This window comes from Protopterus annectens, chromosome 5.part0 (assembly GCF_019279795.1).
Source record: "Protopterus annectens isolate FY-2018-M chromosome 5.part0, PAN1.0, whole genome shotgun sequence".
NCBI classification, from domain to species: Eukaryota; Metazoa; Chordata; order Ceratodontiformes; family Protopteridae; genus Protopterus; species Protopterus annectens.
The window spans coordinates 824,516,059-824,539,474 of record NC_056735.1 but is presented as its reverse complement, the minus strand read 5'-3'; the positions used below and the strand labels follow the sequence as shown (position 1 = coordinate 824,539,474).

At 40.8% G+C, this 23,416-nt stretch overlaps 1 protein-coding gene across 6 annotated transcripts in view; it reads right to left on the bottom strand.

Annotated features, from left to right (window-relative positions):
- ATP11A (ATPase phospholipid transporting 11A) overlaps window positions 1–23,416 on the bottom strand; it is a 1,534,794-nt gene that overhangs the window by 320,569 nt on the left and 1,190,809 nt on the right. For all 6 annotated transcript variants that reach the window (XM_044072636.1, XM_044072632.1, XM_044072633.1 and 3 more), the window contains exon 15: window positions 13,549–13,620. In XM_044072636.1, the coding sequence (XP_043928571.1) occupies window positions 13,549–13,620 (72 nt within the window). The remainder of the gene's footprint in view (window positions 1–13,548; window positions 13,621–23,416) is intronic.

The following is a 23,416-nucleotide window of genomic DNA, read 5'->3' as shown; positions in this document are numbered from 1 at the left end:
TCCATGTTAGTTGTCTTCATCTCGCCTTCTTTCTTGCTGGTTGGGATCGGAGCCGATCCCCGGCTCTGACTCAGCCATCTTCTATAGCTCGAGAGCGGTTTACTGGCTCGAGGCTACCCCTTATCCCATGATGCCTAGCGCTAGCTACCCAGATCTCGTTTGAAATAGCTAACCGCAGACACAGCTATAGAAAGAATCCCTCCAAACAAAAGGTTAAGTATACCTGTCCTATTCTCTAAGTCAGTAGAGGAAACAAACCAGAGAATACTCAGCCAGTGAAACCTGAAGTCTTCTTGGTCCAATAGGATAGGGGGATGGAGGGGGGACACAAGAAAGAAGGCGAGATGAAGACAACTAACATGGAACGTTATGGTAGGTACATAACTTCTTTATGTTAAGTTGTCAATATCGCCTTCATTCTTGCTGGTTGGGACAGCGTCCCTAACACCTACAATCCTGGGTGGCTCATTGGAACAGACTCTTCAGAACAGTGGAACCAAAGTTAGCTCTACTCCTGGAGACAAAATCCAACTTGTAATGAAAAATAAAGGTATGAGGATTTGCCCACATAGCAGTGGCACAGATAGAGTCCATGGGCAACTTAGACTGGAAGGCTACAGAGGTGGCTAAGGCCCTAGTAGAATGACCCTTCGGTTTGATAGGCAAGTCTTTGTTCCTTAGTTGATAGATAAAGGTAATAATGTGAGACAACCACCTGGGTAAGGTCACTTTGGAAACTGGGAGACCCTGTTTGACCCAAGCATAGGAGAGGAATAGTTGGTCAGACTTCCTAATATCCTTTGTCCTATGCAGGTAGAAACGCAATTGTCTATGAACATCCAATTGATGTAACTTGTATTCTGCCTTGTTGGTGTGGTTAAGAAAAAACACAGGTAGGTCTATAGATTGATTCAAATTATTTTCTGAGCAGACTTTCGAAAGAAAGGAGGGATTAGTCCTCAGAGCAACCCTGTCCTTATGAAATACTAAGTATGGAGGACGGGCGCATAGTGCCTGAAGTACAGAGACTCGTCTGGCTGAACTAATAGCTACCAGAAAGAGAGTTTTCCAAGATAGAAACTTAATAGAGCAGGACGCTGCAGGTTCAAAGGGGGGCATAGTCAAGGATGTTAGGACCAGATTAAGGTCCCATGGAGGAGGGGGATCTCTCAATGGGGGTCTAAGGAGAGTAGTCCCTCTTAGAAAGGCTTTACATAGCTTATGAGACATAATGTTTGCATTAGACCACCCAACATGAAAATTTTAAATGGCCGCTAATTGAACTCTGACTGTAGCAGAAGTGGACCCCGAATGAAAGAGTTCTGTTAAGAACTCCAAGATTTCGTGGAGAGGGGCTGTGAAGGGATCTATGTTCCTGGCCTCTGCCCATCAAGAAAAACGTTTCTATTTGCTAGCATAAGTCTTTCTAGTGGCAGACTTATGGGAGGAGACAATAATGTTGTGTACTGCCAGGGAAATGCTGGGAAGCCTGGCTAAGTTTGGAAGTGGAGCAACCAAGCTGTAAGCTGGAGTGTTTTAAGAGATTGATGCAGCCCTCCTGACTGATGGATCAGTAGGTCTGGAATCGGATCCAGAGTCCAGGGCTGCTCGAGAAGGTAACAGTGCAGGAACGGGAACCATATCTGTCGAGGCCAGTAGGGGGCAATGAGGATCATCTTGCAACCCAACAAAATTGCTTTCTGTATGAGTTTTGGTATCAAGGGAAATGGAGGGAAGGCATAAAGCAGTCCCTGGGGCCAATCGTGGACTAGAGCATCTCTGGGAGAGTGACCTAGAAGCGGAAGAAGGGAGAAGTAGTTGCTGCATTTGGTGTTGAAGGAGGTGGCAAAAAGGTTGCAGCAAGGCTGTCCCCATTTGCAGAAGATCAGATCCGCAACTACCTGACTCAGAGACCACTCGTGAGGCATGAGAATAGCTCTGCTGAGCCTGTCCGCTATGAAGTTGGACGTTCCAGGGATGTGTGTCGCAATCAGAAATCAGTGGGAGGAAATCACCCACTGCCAGAGTCGGAGCGCTTCTCGACATAGGGGGTAGGACCTGGTTCCGCCCTACTTGTTGATGTACCACACCACCGACATGTCCGATTGTACTGCAATGGTCCCAGAAAGGAGAGAGTCCTGAAGAGCTTGCAACACTAGGAGCACAGCTCTCATTTCTAGGACGTTTATATGCAGATGGTACTTGTGAGTCTGCCAAGTGCCTTGGACTGTCCTTCCCTGATAATGCCCCCCCCCCACCCTATCAGGGAGGCATCTGTGGTCACTGTAGCAACTGGAGGGGACTGAATGAAGAGTCTGCCCTGAGTCACTAGAGGGGAGACCATCCACCAGGAAAGGTGTTTTTTGCATGCTTCTGTAATCATGATCATATGAGACATGGGGAGCTGGTGGAAGGACCACTGTGTGAATAGAAGCCACTGAAGGATTCTCATGTGAAAACGGGCCAGGGGTATCAGAAGAATTGCCGCTGCCATAGTGCCTAGAGTTTGAAGGACATACCTGACTTTTACACTTTTGCATTGCATGAGGAATTGAACTTGCTGGCGAATTGTGGACACCCTGTCCGAAGGTAGCTTTGCGTACGTGCTCCTTGTGTCTAAGTCTGCTCCTATATAAGTAATAGATTGACAGGGCAACAAGGCAGATTTTTCGAAATTTATAGTAATGCCTAGCTGAGAGCAAATTGAAATTGTATAGTCCCTGGCTTGAAGAAGTTGATGCCTGGTAGTAGCAGTGAGGAGCCAGTCATCTAGATATGGAAACACCTGGAATCCTTGACACCTCAAGTGAGCCGTGTCCACTGCCATACATTTGGTGAACACCCTGGGGGCTGTGGTGAGACCAAAGGGCAGAGCTCTGAACTGGTAATGACTGGCTCCCAGCCGAAAGCGAAGGTACCTCCTGGAGCGTCTGTCCATCTTGATATGATGGAACGCATCCTGGAGATCTATGGAGCACATCCAATTGTCCTGACCCAGAAAGGATAGAATGGACTGTAGTGTGACCATCCGAAACTTTGTTCTTTGAACAGACTTGTTCAGTCTGTTGAGATCCAAAATAGGTCTCCAGTCCCCTGTCTTTTTTGGTACCAAAAAAAACCTTGAGTAAGTTCTGGATCGTTATCGGAGCCGACGGTTCCACAACTCGAACCCCAATAAACTCCGGCTCTGAGCTCAATGGAGTCAGAGGAGGAACATCAATAGAAATGGACGGAGCCGACACCTGATGAGGAGGGCTGGACAACATTTTGGCCATTGCCTGCGACTTCAACGACCTACTGACCACTCTCTCCACGTCATGGTCCGAGAGCCTAGAGGACCGAGAAGAGTGTGAAGATCTATGACTGCGGTCACTCTGCAAAAGGGGAGACCGAGGAGCCCAATGAATGGACTCTAGCGAAGGGGACCTCGGCCTTTTTTGGGTCCTTGACGGCTCCGAGGGTACTAGTGGAGCCGACGAGGAAGCAGTCTCCTCGTTTCCAGCCGGGACCGAAGAGGTAGTAGGCAAGGCTTGGGCCAATGACGGCTCCAAGCTGGGAGCTGACGATTTGGCCGGTTTAGGGGGTTTCACTGGCTGAGCCTTGGCTGGTGAATCCTGAGGCTTGAGAAGACCCCTCAAAATAAGTTTATTCTTGCGCTCCTGCAGAACTCTTGGGCTAAATGCATGGCAGATAGAACAAGAGTCCTGCAGGTGCACTACGTCTAGGCAATAGACGCAAGAAGTGTGCCCATCTGTCAGAGACATCTTCTGACAGCATGAGTCACACTTCTTGAATTCCGACACTTTGGATTCTTTAGACATATCCAGCAAAAAGAGAAATCACAACTCTAAACTACTTTGGCCAACAGGCTAGCAACACTAAGAAGTAAAAACAGAACACTACCACAAAAAACACAATATAAGATAGATTTCTTTTTTTTTTTTTTTTTAAGACTAGGAAGCCTCTAACTCAAAAGACTAATATGCTACTACAGAGGGGAAAGGGGGGGGGAGGAGAACTCTCTAATTTAAACGAGTTCTAAGGGGAAAAACTACAATACACTAAACTAAATCTACTAGTTATCGTCTATAAAATAACAACAATTACAATACAAAAACCCCTAATCTGACAAAAAAAGGCAGATTAATAAAGTTATACAAGCCTGAGCCAGTAACCATGAACCTCGCAGCTGAAGCGGCAAACGAGATCTGGGTAGCTAGCGCTAGGCATCATGGGATAAGGGGTAGCCTCAAGCCAGTAAACAGCTCTCGAGCTATAGAAGATGGCCGAGTCAGAGCAGAGGATCGGCTCTGATCCCAACCAGCAAAAATGAAGGCGAGATTGACAACTTAACATCAAACATTCTCCAGCAGGGTATTAATGTACAAATAATGCCCGATGAAAAACGAGTCCGCTGCTTCACAGCAGCATATCAACCTGCCATGGAGCTCGGACTGAGAAAATGGAATGGCCACTATTATTTTACCCTTGCTAAGCAGCGTTTTTACTGTTTAGCAAGTATAAAATTCGAAAATAGACAATTTAAAACAAAATTGTGTGTGAGTGTATGCGTGCATGTCAGTGAAAGTGAGAGTGAGTGAGCCATTATTTTACACCCACAAAGCAGTGCTATTGCTGTTTAGAGAGTGTAAAATAAAAAAGAAAAAAAATTTAAAATAAAACGTGCGTGTACGTGTGTGTGTGTGTGTGTGTGTGTGTGTGTGTCTGTGAGAGTGTATGCGTGTATGAGAGTAAGAAGAGAGAGCTTGACTGAGTGAAACAGAAAAAAAGTGTGTTGCATGTGTGTTTATATTTCTATCTACATGTGTGAGTGAATGCATGCATGAAAGCAGTAGAGTGTGTGTGTGTGTGTGTGTGTGTGTGTGTGTGTGTGTGTGTGTGTGTGTGTGTGAGCGAGAGACAAAGTGTGAAAGTGATATAGTGATTTCCAGGCAGCACCAGCAGTTTTGCATACCTCTCGACCTCAGACATAGTTCTCAACCTTTTAGCACAAGAAATTTGAACAAAACCTGACATAATGGGGGGACAAATGCTAAGAAATAGGAACACATTTTAAATATTGCTCTTATAAACTTAGAATGTTGCTAGAATAACACGATTTATGTTAGCATGTACTTTCTGAAAGATATGAAATCTAAAACTCAAAAACATGTCATTATTTAGTTACTTTAACTTTTAGATCATCTCAGTGATTTGTCAAAAAACACATTTTTTATGAGGAAAAGACTGAAAATATGAGGCAAAAATCTGTTGTTCCAGCCATTGAGACTGTTCACTGTACTAAGAAACAGGTAAAAAACATGATCTCTGAGAAAAACCCTGTGAAGAATCTGAGGATTCAGGAAGCAGAACCAAAGTTCCCACAAATTATCATGGTGAGGCTGAAAGCACACTATACATGCTTCTAGTTCTCCATTCAGGGAGTTCACACCACAAATACATTGACTGCTGTCTTCCTTCTGTGAAAACATATGGATGAGCTTAATGGCCAGAACAATGGATTTCTTTGGCGGACAACATAGTGGATATAGTTTTTGCCAAATATGTGGATTTTAACAAGGACAGTTGGTTAAATGGGACTGATTTCAACAATTTTAACCCTGGGGACAAGCTCAGTTTCCTCTAAAGGTGTGTGTTACAACCTTAAAGAAAAAAATGTTAAAGTTTAAATCTCTCACGCTTGATAATTGGTATTTACAAGAATGCATTATTCGGAAACAGGTCTCTAGGGGTTTAAGACTGTCAAAATTCCCTTGATAATGTTGAATTTAGAACAGATTTTTATCATGAACTTTACACATTTAATAACTGTTGTGTTTTAATAACGCAGGCTATCATTTGCAATAATGAGAAAATGCTTAACATGCTGTAGAATGAAATTCTTATTTTTAATAAACACATATAGAATGACTTACTATTCATACTACAAGAATATAAATATAAATATTTTGGCATTTTGAAAGAAGTTGATGATATAGTAGAGAAAATTAAGAAACATAAGTTTACAAAATTAGATAGGGGCCACAAACAGTACAATGAGGGCAGAGCTTATCAATTACTCCCTTCACATCGGAAAAGGGTAACAACACAGATGGACAGTAGTGTGCAGGGCAATGATAACAACACTGGTTTGGTTAATGAAAACTCCCTATTTGAAAGGTTTAACGATGAAATTAGTGATGCAGGGGACCCCTTTGAGGAGGTCTTCCAGAATACAAAATCAGACCTCACACCCTACCTATGATCAGGCAACACGGAACTATCATCAGGGACAGGGGCAGGGTTCCAACAGAAAGAGGAGGTGAAAAGGCAGGATGCGGTACTAATTTGTACAGACCCTATGCCTTTTTCTATGATCAACCTATTCATGGTTTATACAAACATATTTTAATTGATTTGTGAGATTTTCTGATCAAGGTGGGTAAATTAAACTTTGATGCTAACTATGTTTTTATTACTATTGATATTATGGATCTATTTTCTGTAATCCCACATTTTGTAGTTCTGCAATGCTTTGAAAAAATCTTGCTTGATTTTGATTTTTTGTCCCCCGATGATTTTAAGTTGGTGATGGAAAATAATGAAATGGTAGTCAACAATAACTATCTTTTTTGAAGGCAAGTGATAAAAACAAGTGGAAGGTGTTGCTATGGTTACTGCTTGCACCCCGTATTCGCCAACACTGTGTTGTTATATTGGGGGCAACATTTTGTTTTTCCATCACCTCATTTCAAAAACATTAAATCTTAACTTTTGTTATCTGGATGACATATTTATGGTTTGGAAAGGCCAGGTAGAGGACACTGATGCCTTTACATCCTTTATTAACAGTACTACAGTCATACAGTGGAAATGTATGATGTACACTTTTTGGATGTTAGGATTGCGAATGAACTTTTAAATATAGATTTATTTTGAAACTATACAGGAAGGAGCAGCCAGAATAACTTCCCTTTGAGATTATTGGGTGAAGGGGTCGGATTATATTAAGACCCTGTTTTTAACTTCTTACATAAAAAAATCCTAAGTAAACTAAAATCATGCTGTCCTATTGCCGAGCAACTACCCAACGAATATCTAAAACTAGCTGCCCCATCTATTACGTTCCCCACATCTATCCTAATCAATTGTTCTATCTCAGAGCAGTATGCGCCTTACCTCTGGAAAACTTCTCATAACATACCCCTCTAAATGGGCGGTCCCTCTAGAGATATTGCAAATTATCAACCAACTACTATCCTCTCTCCCATAGCCAAAATCCTTGAAAAATGTATACACAAACAACTCTTGAATCACCTTACTACTAACAACCTTCTATCAAGCTCTCAGCATGGCTTTAGACCCAAATACAGTACTAACACAGCACTAATAGCCTTTACAGATATCTGTCACCTCAAAAATGAATGATGGCTAGTCTCTGCAATTTTCATGGATATGTCAAAAGCCTTTGACACTGTATCCCATCAACTGCTACTCAACAAACCTGCCACTTTTAACTTCAATTCATCTGCCCTGACATGATTCCACAGCTATCTGTCTAACCGACAACAGGCTACAAAATGGGAGAACCAACTCTCACCACTACCACCAGTCACCACTGGGGTACCCCAAGGATCTATACTTGGTTCCCTCCTCTGTCATACTTACCAATAACCTAACTTGCTCCACCCAACTTGTCATTGTCATCCAATATGCCGACAATTCCTCTCTTATCTGCTCAGCCCTCTCCCCCAAAGAACTTCAGCATAAAATACAAATGTCTTTCCAAGACAATGAAAACTACCTCTCCAACCAACACATCATCTTTAATGCAAACAAGACTAAATTAATGATCTTCACAAACAAAACATCCATGCTCAGCTCTCTACCTCTCTCTATTCACTCCTCTAATGGTACAAAAATAGAACCTACAAAACAGACCAAACCCCTGGGTGTTGCAATAGATGATACACTAAAATATGATAAACACATCTCCCTTACTATCAAAAAAGTCCACTCCAAACTTGGAGTTCTCTATAGAGCCAAACCATACCTTACACACTAAGCCAGACTAGCCACAGCTAGATCTCACTTGTTATCTATCCTCCTCTAGTGCTTACCTATCTTTACCAACCTTTGTAAGATTGACCTTAACAATCTATTGTCCTGCTATAACAAAACAGCTAAGTTTGTCACCAATCAGCCCCATAACACATCATTGTTCTATTCTTCAACAACTCAATTGGCTGGAACTTCCCGACCTGTTAACACTAAACCAACTTAAATTTTCCCACAAAATCATATACAACCCCAGTAACCACCCTGGTCTTCTAGCCTGGTCCAAACTAACTTTACCTGTAGGTCCCATAGGTCTTCCAACAAACTTGTGCTAAATGTTACCCAGTCTCACAGCTATTATGACGACTCCCTGGACTCCTATAAAATAGCTAAGGACTGGAATGCTCTTCCTCAGCACATCCAAAAAAATCCCAAATTGTCCTCATTTAAAAAAAAAACCCTAAATGAATGTCTCAATAATGACTGGCTCACCCCTGTATGGCTCCTGGCTAGTGTCTTTCTTCTAGTAATTCACAATCTTCCTTCTCATGTAACTCTCTTCAACACCTTTAAGCAACTAGTGCTTACTACCTCATGTTTCTTCAAAAAGACTTGCTTATTTTCTGACAATTTTTTATGATAGATTTTGTATACCTCTGTATATTTATACCGGACATGTCGTTGTTTATTATTTTTATGTTGTTTAACTGCATTTTTGTACTATTACTATATTCACTACTACATGTATTCTTAAACATTCTTAACTAAGAGTAACTGATGGGAACTTTTCTCCCTGGTACTCTGCTGAAAATGGGTTACTTGCCCAATTGGACATTACCTGGTTAACAAATGTAAATAAATAAATAAACTAGGGGTTACCCTAAAACACTTACCACCTCCCTCAAAGATGAAATACTGCAAGGCTGAGGTGAACAATTTCCAGCATTAATTAGCTGTCCCCAGGTTCCTTCTCTAGAGACAACCTCCCACAGTGATCCGCATGCAGGAGCAACCTCAAAAGACCTGAGTGGGAGTAAATTTTTCTAGTACTAAACTAAAATCAGGATAAGGAGGGTATATAGGACATTATATCTAAATATTGTGACTTATTTGCTGCTATGCCTAATATCCCCCAAGACTTTTTCTAGACCCCTGAAATTTAGCTTTAAGAGAGCTTTTAACTTAGAATATTTTTGAAAGCCTACTTAGTGATATGGATAACTGGTTCTAAAAGGGTACATTTAATTGTGGCAGGTGTCCACAATGTCTTTCCATGACAAATGGTTCTAAAGTGTCTATTCCTTGCTTTAGCTTAATATTGAGAGGTTCTCGATATTTCAGTTGTTTTACTAAGAGTGTTGTTTATTTAGCCCACTGCCTTGTTTGTTACTTTTTCTACGTGAACAAAACAGAACAAGCATTGAAACAAAGTGTGTATGAACATCTACATGACAATAGGAAGATGGATACTAATGCTTTGTAGAGACATACCATTGCTTGTAAGGAAGCAAATTTTAAGTTTTGGATTCTTGAATAGGTCAAACTCCATGAAAAAGGAGGCGAATGGGAGACCAAACTACAATACCACAAACTTATTTGGCAGTTGCGGTTAAATGCATGTGTAACCCCTAGATTAAATGACCACGTATCCTTAGCTCCTGCCCTTAAATTAAGAGCATTGAAGTACTAAATCCCTATTCTAAGGTTTTTAATGTGTTCTTCAATGTGTTTTATTTTTAAGTTTTAAAACATTATGATTTTATATTGACCTGCATTTCAACACCCATGTGATTTTTTTTTTTTTTTTACATATTTTCATATGGTACTGTTTGTGGAATACAATAATACAACGCAGGCAATGTTTTTATTGGAGTATTTCTTTAAATATTTTATTGCTTGATTCAATTATTTCTGTGAGTATGCATCTTTGATGAAGTCTCCAAATGAGGGATGAAAAAGCTAAATCAATTTATTTTTAAGTTCATTAAACTGGTGAAAAGAAAGAGCATTTTTTTTTGTTTTGTTTTTTTTGGGGCGGTGGGGGGTTGACAGCCTGAACATTTTGTTTTTTTGGTTTTATGTGGAGCTTTCCTGCCGGAGTTCCTACTGAAATCCTAAAGGACAGTGAGGCTCCTCAGAAGGTGTAGCTTACAGGGAGAGCAGGGATTTAACTACACTGCTTGTGGAGATGTGAATGTCAATTGCAGAGCCCAATGTATACCAACCACTTGAACATATTTGGGGATGTGGAGAGAAAGGTTATGGCTTACAGCAAAAATTCTACTACCTCTCAGGCTAAGAATGACAGCTCCCATTCCCATCTAATTTGCCCCTCACGCCCAAGGAATGAATGGAGTGTAACTCTTACCCAGAGGGGGGAAAAAAGGGCTGCGCAGCCGCCATGAGGGGTTAAGGCTTGATGGCTAGCACAGGGACATGGGAAAAATAAAAAATATATAAATAAATTATGGAATGTGTGCAATAGGAGTTATTAAAATATCAGGCATTCACCTAAGAAGTGAAATCCTAATGAATTTGAAAGCATCAAACTCTAAGGATGTATATGTAAAATAAAAAATTTGCACATACCATTCCAGTTTTCATTGTGGTTAACTGCTTTATAGTATCTCCTGTAATTGTAATTACAGAAAACAAAAGGTCTGTGATTTAATTTACCAACACACACAATTTGGGAGGCTTCTACCAGACTGTGCCACATCCACCATCTCCCATAAGGGGTACACCATCCTATTATACATTCAGAGCTTAAAATAAAACATTACCTGCTTTAAACAGTAAGCAAAACAGTCTGAGGATGAGTTACCTGTTCCTAAACTAAGAGTATATGCTCATACTAATCCCTGATGGCAATGAATTACCTGCAAAGTTTGAAAGAATATCAGAAAATATATGCTGAAAACATCTTTTCCGTACAACTTTATTTGTCTGATAATTAACCATGCTAATATTTGTAAAAAACCTGTAATGTGACCGTTTCCATATAGTGTTGCATTGTTTAATGCATTTTTATTGTTCTTAAGTCTGTACTTGGAATCGCTGTGAATATATTTTGAATGTAAAAGTGTGCTCTAGGAAATGACAGAAATTAAATCATTCTCATCTCCCTTTTTTCTTAACTTCGACATGCGGTCAGGGCGTTACATCAACTGTCGCGACCTCGCTCTGGATTCAGTGCTGCACTACTAGTACTATTTTCAACAGTTATGTCTGACTGTCACAGCTCTTCTCTTATACACTCCACCCATCTCTCTGCTGGAGGTCTTTGTTTACCCTTGCCTTCTTCCTCTCTTTCCCAAATCATCTTCTTCACCAAACTGTCCTGTGCTTTACTACAAGAATCCGCACCACCATAATCTGCTCTCTTTGGACATCTCTGTAACTGGAACTACTTCGGCTTCTGCTCTAATGTCATCATTTCTTCATTTGTCTCACAGTGTGCATCCCACCACCACTCATCTCAGGCACTTCCTATCACCTCCAGCTTCCTCAATTGCTCTGCCTTCACTACCCAAGTTTAGTACAATGCAGAAGTACTGTTCGTGCCAGTGTTTATACACTTTTCTTTTTGGCCTCCGTGGCATTCTTCAGATACTCCCCTGACACTATGTGCCAACTGGCTGCAGTCCTCTGACTCTGTCATTCAAACTTCCCTTCTTCTCCTTAACCACCCCTCCCCAGAATTTTGCTGTTAACCTGTTCCACTATTTTCCTTTATATCTCAGTTTTCATGCTCTTCTGACTGCCCCATTTGCAACAATGACAACTCTCTTGTCTGTACTCAGTTTCATCTCATGTACCTTCAGCTTTTCATTCCACTCTCCTATTGTTAGCTGAAGTTCTTGCAAAGAGTTTGCTTGTAAAGCCACAACATCTGTATAAAGCAACACTGCTGATCTGTACCCTCCAAGACAGTTGCTAATGAAGTACATCACCAGTACAAACAGCAATAGGCTCAGAAATAACTCCTGAATCTGATGCACAACCACTTCTACTGGAAACCCCTTAGGAGTCCAAACACTGTACATGTTTGTGTCATTGGGTTCTTGTACACAGCCTGCACTAATTCAGCCAATATTTCTGGGACAGGTTTCTTGTAACCTTGTCATATGCTTTTCCCATGTCTAGGAATGCCATCTTGGACTATTTTCTCTTCTCCAGCTTATTTTCCAGTATCCGCCTCAATGCAAACAATGTATTAGATATGCTGCATCCTGATTTGAATCCAAACTGCTCATCTCCTATCTTACATTCTAATACTTTGCAAATTCCTTTACTAATATTCTTCTCCCACACTCTCATGCAGTGTGACAGGAGTTTTTTTACCTATCTAATGCCTGCAGTTGTGACTGTCCCCTTTGTTCTTGTACAATGGCACTACAAATTAAGGCATTTGCATTAACATGACATAATTACAGCTAACACAATTTCTTTCAACAGTGTACAATACTATTTGAATTTCTCTGTGTGCATTTTTGCTGCATTTATTTCTCCAGTCACTCTTTACTGGGAAAAAGGTTTTATTTTCCTATTAGTGAAGTATTTTAAAGTTGCCCTATTGAACTCACTTTGTATAACACTTACACAGAATAAATGCTCACTTATGATAATTCTTAGGCTGTCCCCCAATGATTAAGGGTTATATAATAATTTATACTTGAAAATTAAACTGTAATACTTGAAAAACTGTAATACTTGAAAAAGGTCTCCACAAGAAGCCTCCATCCATGAGAACATCATTCTTAGCTCAACCAGTGTACCATAACGACTTTTCATTTTGCATTAGTAAGCACTAACAGCACAAACACCTAAATCAAAGCTGTTCACTTGAGAAGGGAAACTGATAAGATTACACATGACTGAACAGTTGGAGAATAAAAGCCAATATCAGATGCCAACAGCAAACTCTGGGTTCAGGGTGTTACGGAGAACATTACCTAAAAGTTCACATACACAGAACTCCTGCAAAAACTCACACATTCAGTATTCTGTTGTGATGATGATGATGACAACATATTTCTCTTAATACACTACCTGAAGCTTTGTGTCATCCAGGTCATATGAAAATATTATGAACGCATGATCACCCACATCTATTAATTTTTCATTTCTTTGTACAAAATTCTGATATACAACTGACATTACACTGGTAGCATTTCTTTTCAAAATGGAGATGGTGACAATAAAAACCTGAAAAATATACTTTAAACCTGAACTTCTATAAACTGCATGGTATGTGCAACATGGACATATATGTACATATAGCTGCAGTGCAGCTGAAAGGATTCTTGGGGCTTAAACTTCCATATTTGGTAAATATAATGAATGAATGAATGAATGAATGAATGAATGAATAAATAAATAAATAAATAAAATAAACGGATCTACCAGTTCTCTGAAAACTGCAACAGACAGTTTTTTATTCAAGCATTCCCACTGAAACAAAAATAGTACTTCTTTATAGATTCTTACCTTTCCACCTTACTTTCTCGAGTTTCAATCTCCATAAAATTATCTTTCATTCTCAAATATTCATAGCCAAGTCTGAAACAATATTAAAAATTCATAAAAAAATATATGAGAATCAATGGCATTACATACTGTGTACTTAGGAAAACCGATTGGGAATTAGGAAAACATTTGTTTTACTTAAATGCTATAACAATTACACTGCAATGAGTCAAAATCTATGCTGACTAACAAAGTACCCTATTGCCATATAATGAAATCAAGCATCAGAAATTACAATTCTGGCAAGTATCTATACATACTTGTGTAGTTCCTGTACAGGAGGATCACAGGTGCCTATGCATTGACAGACAAATATGCAAAAAACTACTGAAAACAGCAATGTCAAGACAGACCCTGTCAACTAAGCACCATTCAACGCAGGGCGATTTTCTGAAGCAACTGTGTTTTAAGGAGACTGTAAAGAAATAAAAGGAATATGATAAATAGTAGAATTCAGCATCTGCAACCAGTCCCACATGCTGGAGTACTATATAGTTACAGCATTAAATTAACTGCAAATTTACAAGTCCAAAAACTTCTTACTACAAGACAAAGGGGAAACAGTTTACTATTTGCTGAGGTCCTGTACATATTCTCAGAGCCAGGAGATCAGGATGCTCGTGTGAAACTGAGCACACCCTAATACAACACGAGTTGCTCTGCAGGTCACGATGACTGATGATGAGGTCTTTTAAGCAAACAACAGGATATATCTTTTAAGAGGGAGCAAAAGGCATGAAGCATTTTCATAAAGTGATCCACCTGGGCACAAGTTACATAAAACATGGTACTGTATGAAAAGCAGTCTAAACGCTAGCTCTCCTTGTGCTTCCAAGGGTGATGGGCTTGAATCTTTTAGGACTCACTAATTTGTTTCTAAGGCACCACATTTTAATATATACTGTGTTGCTGCCTCTGGGATCCCTGATGCAAGGTGGTTTCCTAAATAATCATCTTTTCTGTTTAGCTTTTTATACACCACCATTAACATATTTTGCCTTAGTTTTACTTGCATATTCCCATTTTTGACATGATATTTGACAGTGTGCACTGCGTACGTCTACAAAGAATGACTGAAACTTTAAAATTAAGGAGAAGGGGATGATAACTAGCAGAAGAACAAGATGCGTATGAGGAAGATGTAAGAAAAATGATGGAAAAAATGGGAAATGAATGACACGTGGATGCAAATGCAGGAAGAAGGAAATACAATGTGAAGCAATGCAAAAACATGGCAGTAAGTGATGCCAACATGAGAAGTAGACAGAGAAGAGTGGAAAAGACATAGGCAGACAATAACTGGGACAGTACAGAGCAGCTATGACTTTTAGAAGAAACAAAGACGTAAAGAAGGGGAAGATCAGAAGACAACAACTAAATGTGAAACACTGGAAGAAGAGTAGAAAGCAACAGAAAATATGGAAAAGGAAGAAATGTGTCCAAATGCTGACCTCCTGTTAAAAAGATGGTGTGACTGGTGGACAGACAAACAACATGTCAGCAGATGCATCCAAAAGGCAAGCTGAGCATATTTAGGTACTGATTAAATAGAAAGAGGAGTAGGTAAGAGCAACATTAAAGTGAAATATCAAACTCCTAGAGAAAGTCAGGACCATTACAGCATTTAGAAATGGAAGAGCAAACTGAGGCAATACATACAATAGTCAAGTGCTCGACACCACAATTAAGGCAATTCACATAGAAGAAAAGGCACATTGCAAGAGAAATGTACATTGAGGAGGGAGAAGGTGTAATGGAACTGAGGTGAAGGCCCATGCTAAGTGTGGTTCACTATAATGATGAATGAACCTGGGCTAAGAAAGAAGAGATGCAAACTATAGAACAACAGTGAAAGTGATAATGTCCAGCATGGGGCCTGGAAAACAGCAAAAGTAATGAATAAGTTAAGAAACCCATAAAAAGTACATGTTAAAAGGCAAGCAGAAGGACTCACTCAAAAAAAAATTCCAAAAGGAAGATCAAAGCCAGTGTGGCTAAATTAAATTTGAAAGGTGGCACTAAAAGAAAGGCTTACAGAAAGTATAAAATGACAAGGGGACTAGCAAGGAGAAACACATGGAAACTAAGAACAAGTCAGGGGTGTCCAAAGACCCAACAAAGGGTCAGAAAATGACCTGGCTAAAATAATTAATGAAGGGGAAAATCAATTTATTTCGGTATATGGGTGAAAGAAGGAAAGTGGAGTGGAAAACCTAAAAAGCTAATGAAAAGGATGCAAAAAAAAAAAAAAAACAGCAATGGGGTTCAATTTCATTTCATTGTGACACCTAGAGAGAACCTCATCAACTTTGAAGGATAACAATTATTATTAACATTAGGAATAAGATACTTTTCTCGGCAGATCCAAAGTAATCACTTTATCTGACTACTCTACTCAGAGGGATAGAAGACATACTCACGCCTCTTTATTGCTTTCCTTTGTTTATAACAGTAGAACTCTAAACATTTTCTTTGAAAGAATAGGTTTTAGTAAAGAATATTTTGGTAACATTTCTTTTTTATGTTAAGGATGCACTTTGTACACATTTCACAAACAAGTTTTTTTTTTCAGTGGAAAGGATGAGGGTAGAAGAACTGCATGAGAATAAAAGAGGAGCGAAGAGGGTGGTAGATGGAAGAAGGTTGTGGGAGAAGGAACAGCATTCAGTGAAGATAAACATATTGCTGGGGCCAAATGACTTCCCACCAGGATCCTAAGAAAGCAAGACAGTGCATTGACAGAGCCTGTTCTACAGATGGTTAAGAGATCTTTGACCAATGGGGAGGTAGCAGTGTCAGTGGCACAACAGATAGCACAATCACCTTTAGTGCAGAACGCTGTGGGGGTTCTTTTCCCAAACTTGGTAGATGGATTGCTGATACTGCAGTGAAGCATGAGGGGAGCTGCTGCAGTCCTGAGTGTGTTGACCTTAGGATGAGACTTTAAACTGAGACCTCATTTGTCACAGTTGGTGGTAGCTGAGGTAAGTGTAAAAGATCCCACAGCACCTGTTGAAAAGAATAGGGGAAGCTCCCCGATGCCCTGGCCAAATTTCCACTAGCAGTATAAATACTACCTCAGGTCACCCCTGAAAAAAGGATAATAGCTCAATGGGACTAACCCAGTCAACAAAGGATAAGTAAAATAAACAAAATATCCAGTGAGTAGGAGTTTTCACTGGTAATGGCACATTAAAAGGCAAGAAGGTCTCAGCATCCCCAGAAATTAAATATCTCAGTAGTGTGGAAGGATATGGACAGGATTAAGAATGAAATTAATCAGCTGTTGGAAAACAATCATTTCCAGGATATCAATCATCAATGATTCAAAGGCAGAAATTCTTGTCAGACAAACATAACTCAACTGTTCTGATGGGTAATGAAGAAAGAAGACCGATGGTAACTAACAAATATATTCTTATTATATTAGTTGAACTATGAGGCAATCCTCATCAGTGGTTCTACAAAAAGTTTTATCCTGTCATTTACTGCAGGTCAGATTTTGTTTTTATCAGAAGCTTCAGCACTTGGGAGAGTGCATGCCTTCTAACAACATGTGACATAACACCATGTGTCACACTGACAAACTATTCACAGCCACTAAGCCTGCCAGTTCAACTTGAACGACCATGTGAGCACATATCTGGCAAATCAAATAAAAAGTTTTACAGTAATAAGGAACTACATACCTGACTTATAAAGTAGTCTCTGGAAGTATATGCTAACAAAGTATATGGTGAATGGGACTGGACCTGTGTTACTCACTGACAGGATGCCCTCTGTGTATTAACTGACAAATAGTTATAATGTAAGAACATATATGTATACATGTATGGGATAGCTTCCTTAGCTAATCTACCACTTAGATGAATCCCAAGTAAAAAACTTCTAGTGTGATTGAACTGAAGGACAGCCTGGAGGAAAAGCTCAGAAAGCTGAAGCCTACAGTACTTAAATACAAAAAAGGAGGCCCAACTCCTGGAGTCAAATTCCAGGCAATAAACGTGATGAAGCTGCCCACAGTGGAACTGTCTCCAATGGAGACATTTGTGAGACAAGCACTAAACACAGCCATATCTCTGGGGAAATGACTGCTGACAACATTTTTCATAGGGTGTAATACCACTTGATGGAAAAGACAATGCATTTTGTAGTCCTTGTAGAATGAGTTCACTTCCTTTCCGTGTGTGAAAGGGACAAACAGCTGTTCTGTCCTCCTAAATTCTTGCAATTGTATTTATAGGTTCATAGGTTGGTACTAGGTTATCAGCCCTAGGGCCTATACAAGCCTAGCCATAACAATTCCCTGGCTATTTCTTCCCACATTATTTACTTTCCTGGACCCCTGTCTAGCAGGGCGACTGACGTGATCCCTGGGGTGAATTTCCTTTCTCGCATCCAATCGTCAAGGTTCCTCTTGAAGAGGTCCAAAGAGGCACTCTGCTTGACATGTATGGGCAATCTATTCCAGAGTCTGGGGAGTCTCTGGGTCAGGAACCTATCCCTCCAACATGTTTTGTTTATTGTGATGACAAGGTTTAGATCCCTGGAGCGTGTAGCTCTGAGGGATTGGGATTTCTTTAAGTGTAGCATGTCCAACAGCTCTGGGTTTGACATGGCCTTGTATGTTAAGCAGAGATTGCCTCTGAGTAGACGATATGCGACAGAGTATAGCTGGAGTTTTTAAGGCGGTCAGCATAGGGCATCTGCTTTAGGCCTGTGATTCTTTTAGTGAGGTATTTCTGAGGCCTTTCCAGTTGTTGCAGATGTCTTGAGAGGTACATACCAAATGGGGCATTGTATTCTATAATGGGTCTAATGAGGGATGAGTACAGTGGGACAATGACCTCCTTTTTTCTGGATGAAAAGCCCTTCGTGATGAGGTGTGCCACATAGAAGGATTTCCTGACTGTTGTGACAATGTGGTTATCGAAGGTGAGACCACTGTCCACCTGTGTCCCTAAGTCTCTTATCACACTTTCTGTGTTTAGTGTACTGCCACCTATATGGTAATTCATGGATACATGTTTTTTCCCAAAGGGGATAACAATACATTTCTTGGCATTGAGCTTGAGCCCATGGCTCTGGCACCAAGCATCTGTTTCTGTAAGGCTCTTTGTAGAGTATCCACATCATTTGGGGATTCAATAATGGCTCCCAGTTTGCAGTCATCTGCAAACTTTGTTAGCCAGAGTCCCTTAGTGTTGACCTGTACTTCAGAGAAGTAGATGCCAAACAAGAGCGGCCCCAGGACTGATCCCTGAGGTACTCCACTTGTCACTTGTCTGGAGCTGGATTTGGTGTCGGCTACTTTTACAGTGTGGGTTCTATCAGTAAGCCATTTAGCAACTCATTGGGTGACATAGGGATTAATGCCCAACTTAGTAAGTTTATCTATGATTCCAGTGTGGGGGATGGTGTCAAAGGCCTTGGCAAGGTCTAGATAGGCTGTGTGGACCACCTTGCCCATGGCTCTGGAGACTGATTCAAAGAAGTCAATCAGGTTCAGGAGACAAGATCGGCCCTTCACAAACCCAAACTGGGTGGGGTCCAGTGTTTGAAGGTTGCCAATGCCTTTGTTTATAAGTTCCATGATAATACGCTCCATGGCCTTGCAGATAAGGCTTGTCAGACTGATGGGACGGTAGTTTCCGGGATCCAAGGTGGATCCCCCCTTGTGGATTGGGATAACTGTAGCTCTGCGCCACTCAGTGGGCACGAAACCTGAGGTGAGGCTATGATTAAACATGACACTTAGGTGAGGTGCCAGTTCATATTGTAGTTCATGTAGTACACAGCCCAGGATGTCATCTGGTCCCATGGATGCTGTATTCTTGGCTTTAGAGAGTGCGTTTTGTACCTGTGTGGCCGTTATTACTGGAATTTGGCAATCTTCGGTATTGAGATGGGCCATTTAGGGGTGAGAGGGGGTGAAGTTGGCACTGAATCGATCTGCCAGGATATTGGCAATATCCTTTGGATCAGTATATTTAATGCCATTCTGTTTTAGCTCAGAGCAGATCTGAGCATTGCCATTTAGATTCTTGACATAGTTATAGAATGCTTTGTGGTTGTCTTTGGAATCTTTGGCAATTTTATTTTCGTAACTAGCTTTGGAGGATTTTATGAGGCATCTCAGTTTCTTACTGAGGCTAGTAAGGAGTTTTGCATCCTGGGATTTTCCTCTTTTCTGCAAAAGTTTCTTCCTTTTGTTGTAAAGTTTGTTTATGGCAGGGGACCACCAGATTGGCTTCCTTTTTGGATGAGAGCATTTTGGTTCTATTTGGGATGGCACGATTCATGCATGAGTGGATGTGCTCGTACAGTGCCTTAGTGTAGGATTCAGCAGTTGAACTTTCAGTTCCCGTCTGCATGGGTGTCATGAAGTTTGTCACTTCTGACTTGAGTAGCATGAAGTTGGCTTTGGAGAAGTTTTTATGGTGGTTTCTTTACTGGGGGGTGGGGGTGGGATGTGGATGTTAAGGGTGATTAGCTTATGGTCAGACCTGACTAACGAGGGGGTGACCATAGGTATGGAGCATTGATTTCCCATGTTGGTAATGACCAGGTCTAGGATATTGGAGCCCCTGGTGGGACTATGGATTAGTTGATCCAGGGCGTTGGAATTTATGAATTCCAAGAACCGTTGTGCAAAGGTGTTGGGACATGAGTAGTTTTCCCAGTTAATGGCAGGGTAGTTAAAATCACCCAGTATTAGGGTGTTTGGTTCTATCTATTTTCCAGTATGTTTAGAAAGGTGTAGTGAGAATCTTGGGGTATGGTGGGGGATCTGTAGCAAGCTACAATTTGGATTGCAGTCTTACCTAGTGTTAGTTGCACTTGGAGAATTTCAGACACATTGTGTTGGCCAACTAGCCTGGTGGTGTGAATATCCTTGGTGAATATTGACACTCCTCCACCTTTAGTGTTTCGGTCCTGGTTTGTTGGCCGAAAAGTGTGGTAAGAGTTGTAGCCTGGTATTGCAGGGGTGCTCTCTGGAGCCTTGAACCAGGTCTCAGTTACTGCACAGATATCGATGTTCTCCATTTTTAGGAGTGCCTCAAGAGAGTGCATTTTGAGGTTTAGACTTCTAGCATTGAGTAGCATTACCTTCAGATTTTGCATGCTTGTACCTGTTACGGTGGTGGTTTTGTCCTTTGAAGTTTGCCTAAAAAAGGCACTATAGGGGTGGCAAGAGCCTTAGCCAGTAACCTGAATACCAGGGGCGACAGGTGCAGACTATCTCCGGCAAAGCATCGTGGTCTGTCAATCATGTCGTCCCAGGCAGAACCTAAGCTGATGTAACTAATCCAGACAATAAACATCTTTTTCTTCTCTGGGTTCTGTAAGCACAGAGAAAAAAAAGAGATGAATGGACTGATTCAATGCAATTCTGATACCAGTTTCAGGAGCAAACATGGAAGAGTTCAAAAGGATGCAAGGTCATTGTACAAGGTCAGACTACAGTTCCCCATATATAAGGGTGTGAAGTTCTGAGATCCTATGACCAAGACAGCGATAATGGCTACCAGGAAAAGTGACTTCTCAGAAATTAACTTCAAAGCCAAAAAGTCTGTCAGTCATGAAATTCAGGTAAAAAAAAAAAAAAAAGGGGGAATGGGTTCTTTATAGACTGACATCCTTAAGGACCTGTTTGACAAGTCAGTGAGGAAGGAATCACAGACCTCTCCTTCATGAGGTCTAAACAGGCACAAATAGTTGACAAATACATATTAACTGTAGCATAACATAGAAATAAATCATAGAGGTGTCTGAAATAAGTCAAGAATACCTGCATTCTGTGTAAAGGGAGAGGCAGACATTCTCTTTCACTTGCCAGAGTATATCCATGTTGGGTGGAATGGCTCCCTAGCAGCTTCGATCACTACTGACCTGACATTCCAGATGTCCTGAGGTAAGGCTAGACGTCTATCTGTGAGGGATTAGCTTCCTTTTACAATAAATGATTCTTGTTCCGCCAGAGACAGTGTCTGAAGCCACATCCTTTCTGGTCACCAAACACCAGTAAAGATAAGTTTTACTTTCTGTTCCATAAATTTTTGTTTAGACATGGAATCAAGGGGAATGGCGGAAAGCAAAACATAACTTTCCACAGTCACAGTATGAACAGAAAGTGCAAAACAAACTCTATCTTACACTGCTGCACACAAATGAGGATGAAAACTACATCACCCAGCATGGCAAATAGATCAATTTCCAGGATACTCCAATTACAGAACATACAAACATGATCTGTCTCTCAACCCCCATAGTCCAGGATTGGAATCGGAAAACAATTCATGGAGTCTGCCACCACATTCACTTTATTCAAGATATGAGCTGCTGAGAAGGTGATGCTTCTGTGTTTAACTCACTTCCAGATTTCTACCACCTTACCAAACAGAGCACACAAGCATATGTCTACAAGCTTGTTCAAGTGCCAAAGACTTGTTTTTGTCAAATTAAATAAGGACAGGCCCCAAAGTAGCTTTTTTCTGCAAAGCCTTCATGACCAAGATAATGGCACATATCCTCATCTACTTGATGTGGAGCTACTGAGCTAATGACCAAAGGAAACACTTCCTCAGGCAGTAGAAAAGCAAAGATGAACTTATCAATTTACCAAAGATACAGGAGTTATTAGGTATGGCTGTAGTAAAGTCGGGGGGTCCACCTTCATGTTTTTGGGGACAGTCCACCTTCATGTTTTTGGGGACAGTCCACCTCTCCAGCACCTCGCAAAAGGAGTCTGGTATCAGGTAAAAGGTCTATGATGTATGACGACTCTGAAGCCAATGACATCTCATAGCCCACTGCAGCATCTGCAACCTCAGGTCTGAAAAAGGCACCAAGAAAATCAAAGCAGCCACCAATTTCAGAAGTCAAAGGATGCTCTTACCTTGGACATGACTGACATTTCACTCAGAATGGCAAAGCCTTAATCTTCTGAACCATTTTATTAGTCAGAAATGATTTAAATTATAGAGGTCTGTAACTACAGTGTAAACATATCAACAAACGTAATTGTGTGAAAGGGATTCAGTGAGACTATTCTCATGTCATGGCACCCCTCATGGACTGTAGTTGTGACAGCATCCAGTCCAGGGATGGCCAATTGGTACTTCCTCATACAGGCCACCCTCAGCCAGACAAGTAGTAGAGGGAGGATCACATGAGGTTCTTCCTCCTACAAAGTCTTTGACAATATGGTCACCACCATGGTAAATACTCTACAGACTGTAGAAATGAATGTACTAAAACATGTACGCCATAGTTTATAATTACTGTCTTGAAACTATATTCTTTTTTTATGCCTTCTAAATGTAGGCAATGGACTAGTATACATACCTGGCTAATAAGTGTAAAATAAAATGCATATCATGTTCACAGATACAATAAAGGCAGCCTACAGCAGCAGGGGTATGACTTCTGCCTCTTCAAATACCACCTGGAATGTATTGTACTAAGTGTGCTCAATGGAGTCACTGAAGTCTATAATGGAGTGAAGGACTTCCACCCCCTTCAGAACCAACCAATGCCAGGAATAGGACTACTGGCCTTCATGCAATAAAGGAACAACCTCTATGTCTGGGTCTGTCTTCAGAGCTACAAGGACAGGGTTTGTTCTCTCAAAAGAACCCTTTCTTGGGGAGTGGGACCTAACAGTTCTAAGATGTGGCTCTCCATAACCACACTGCCAACCCACTGTCCTGTTTGGGCAAAAGAAGAACCATCTTCCAAGGCTGTTGAACTGTTAGAGTGTTCTTGGGTGACTTAGAATCTGAGACTGTAGCATGAATATGTAACACTACAAAGGTCTCCTTCACCT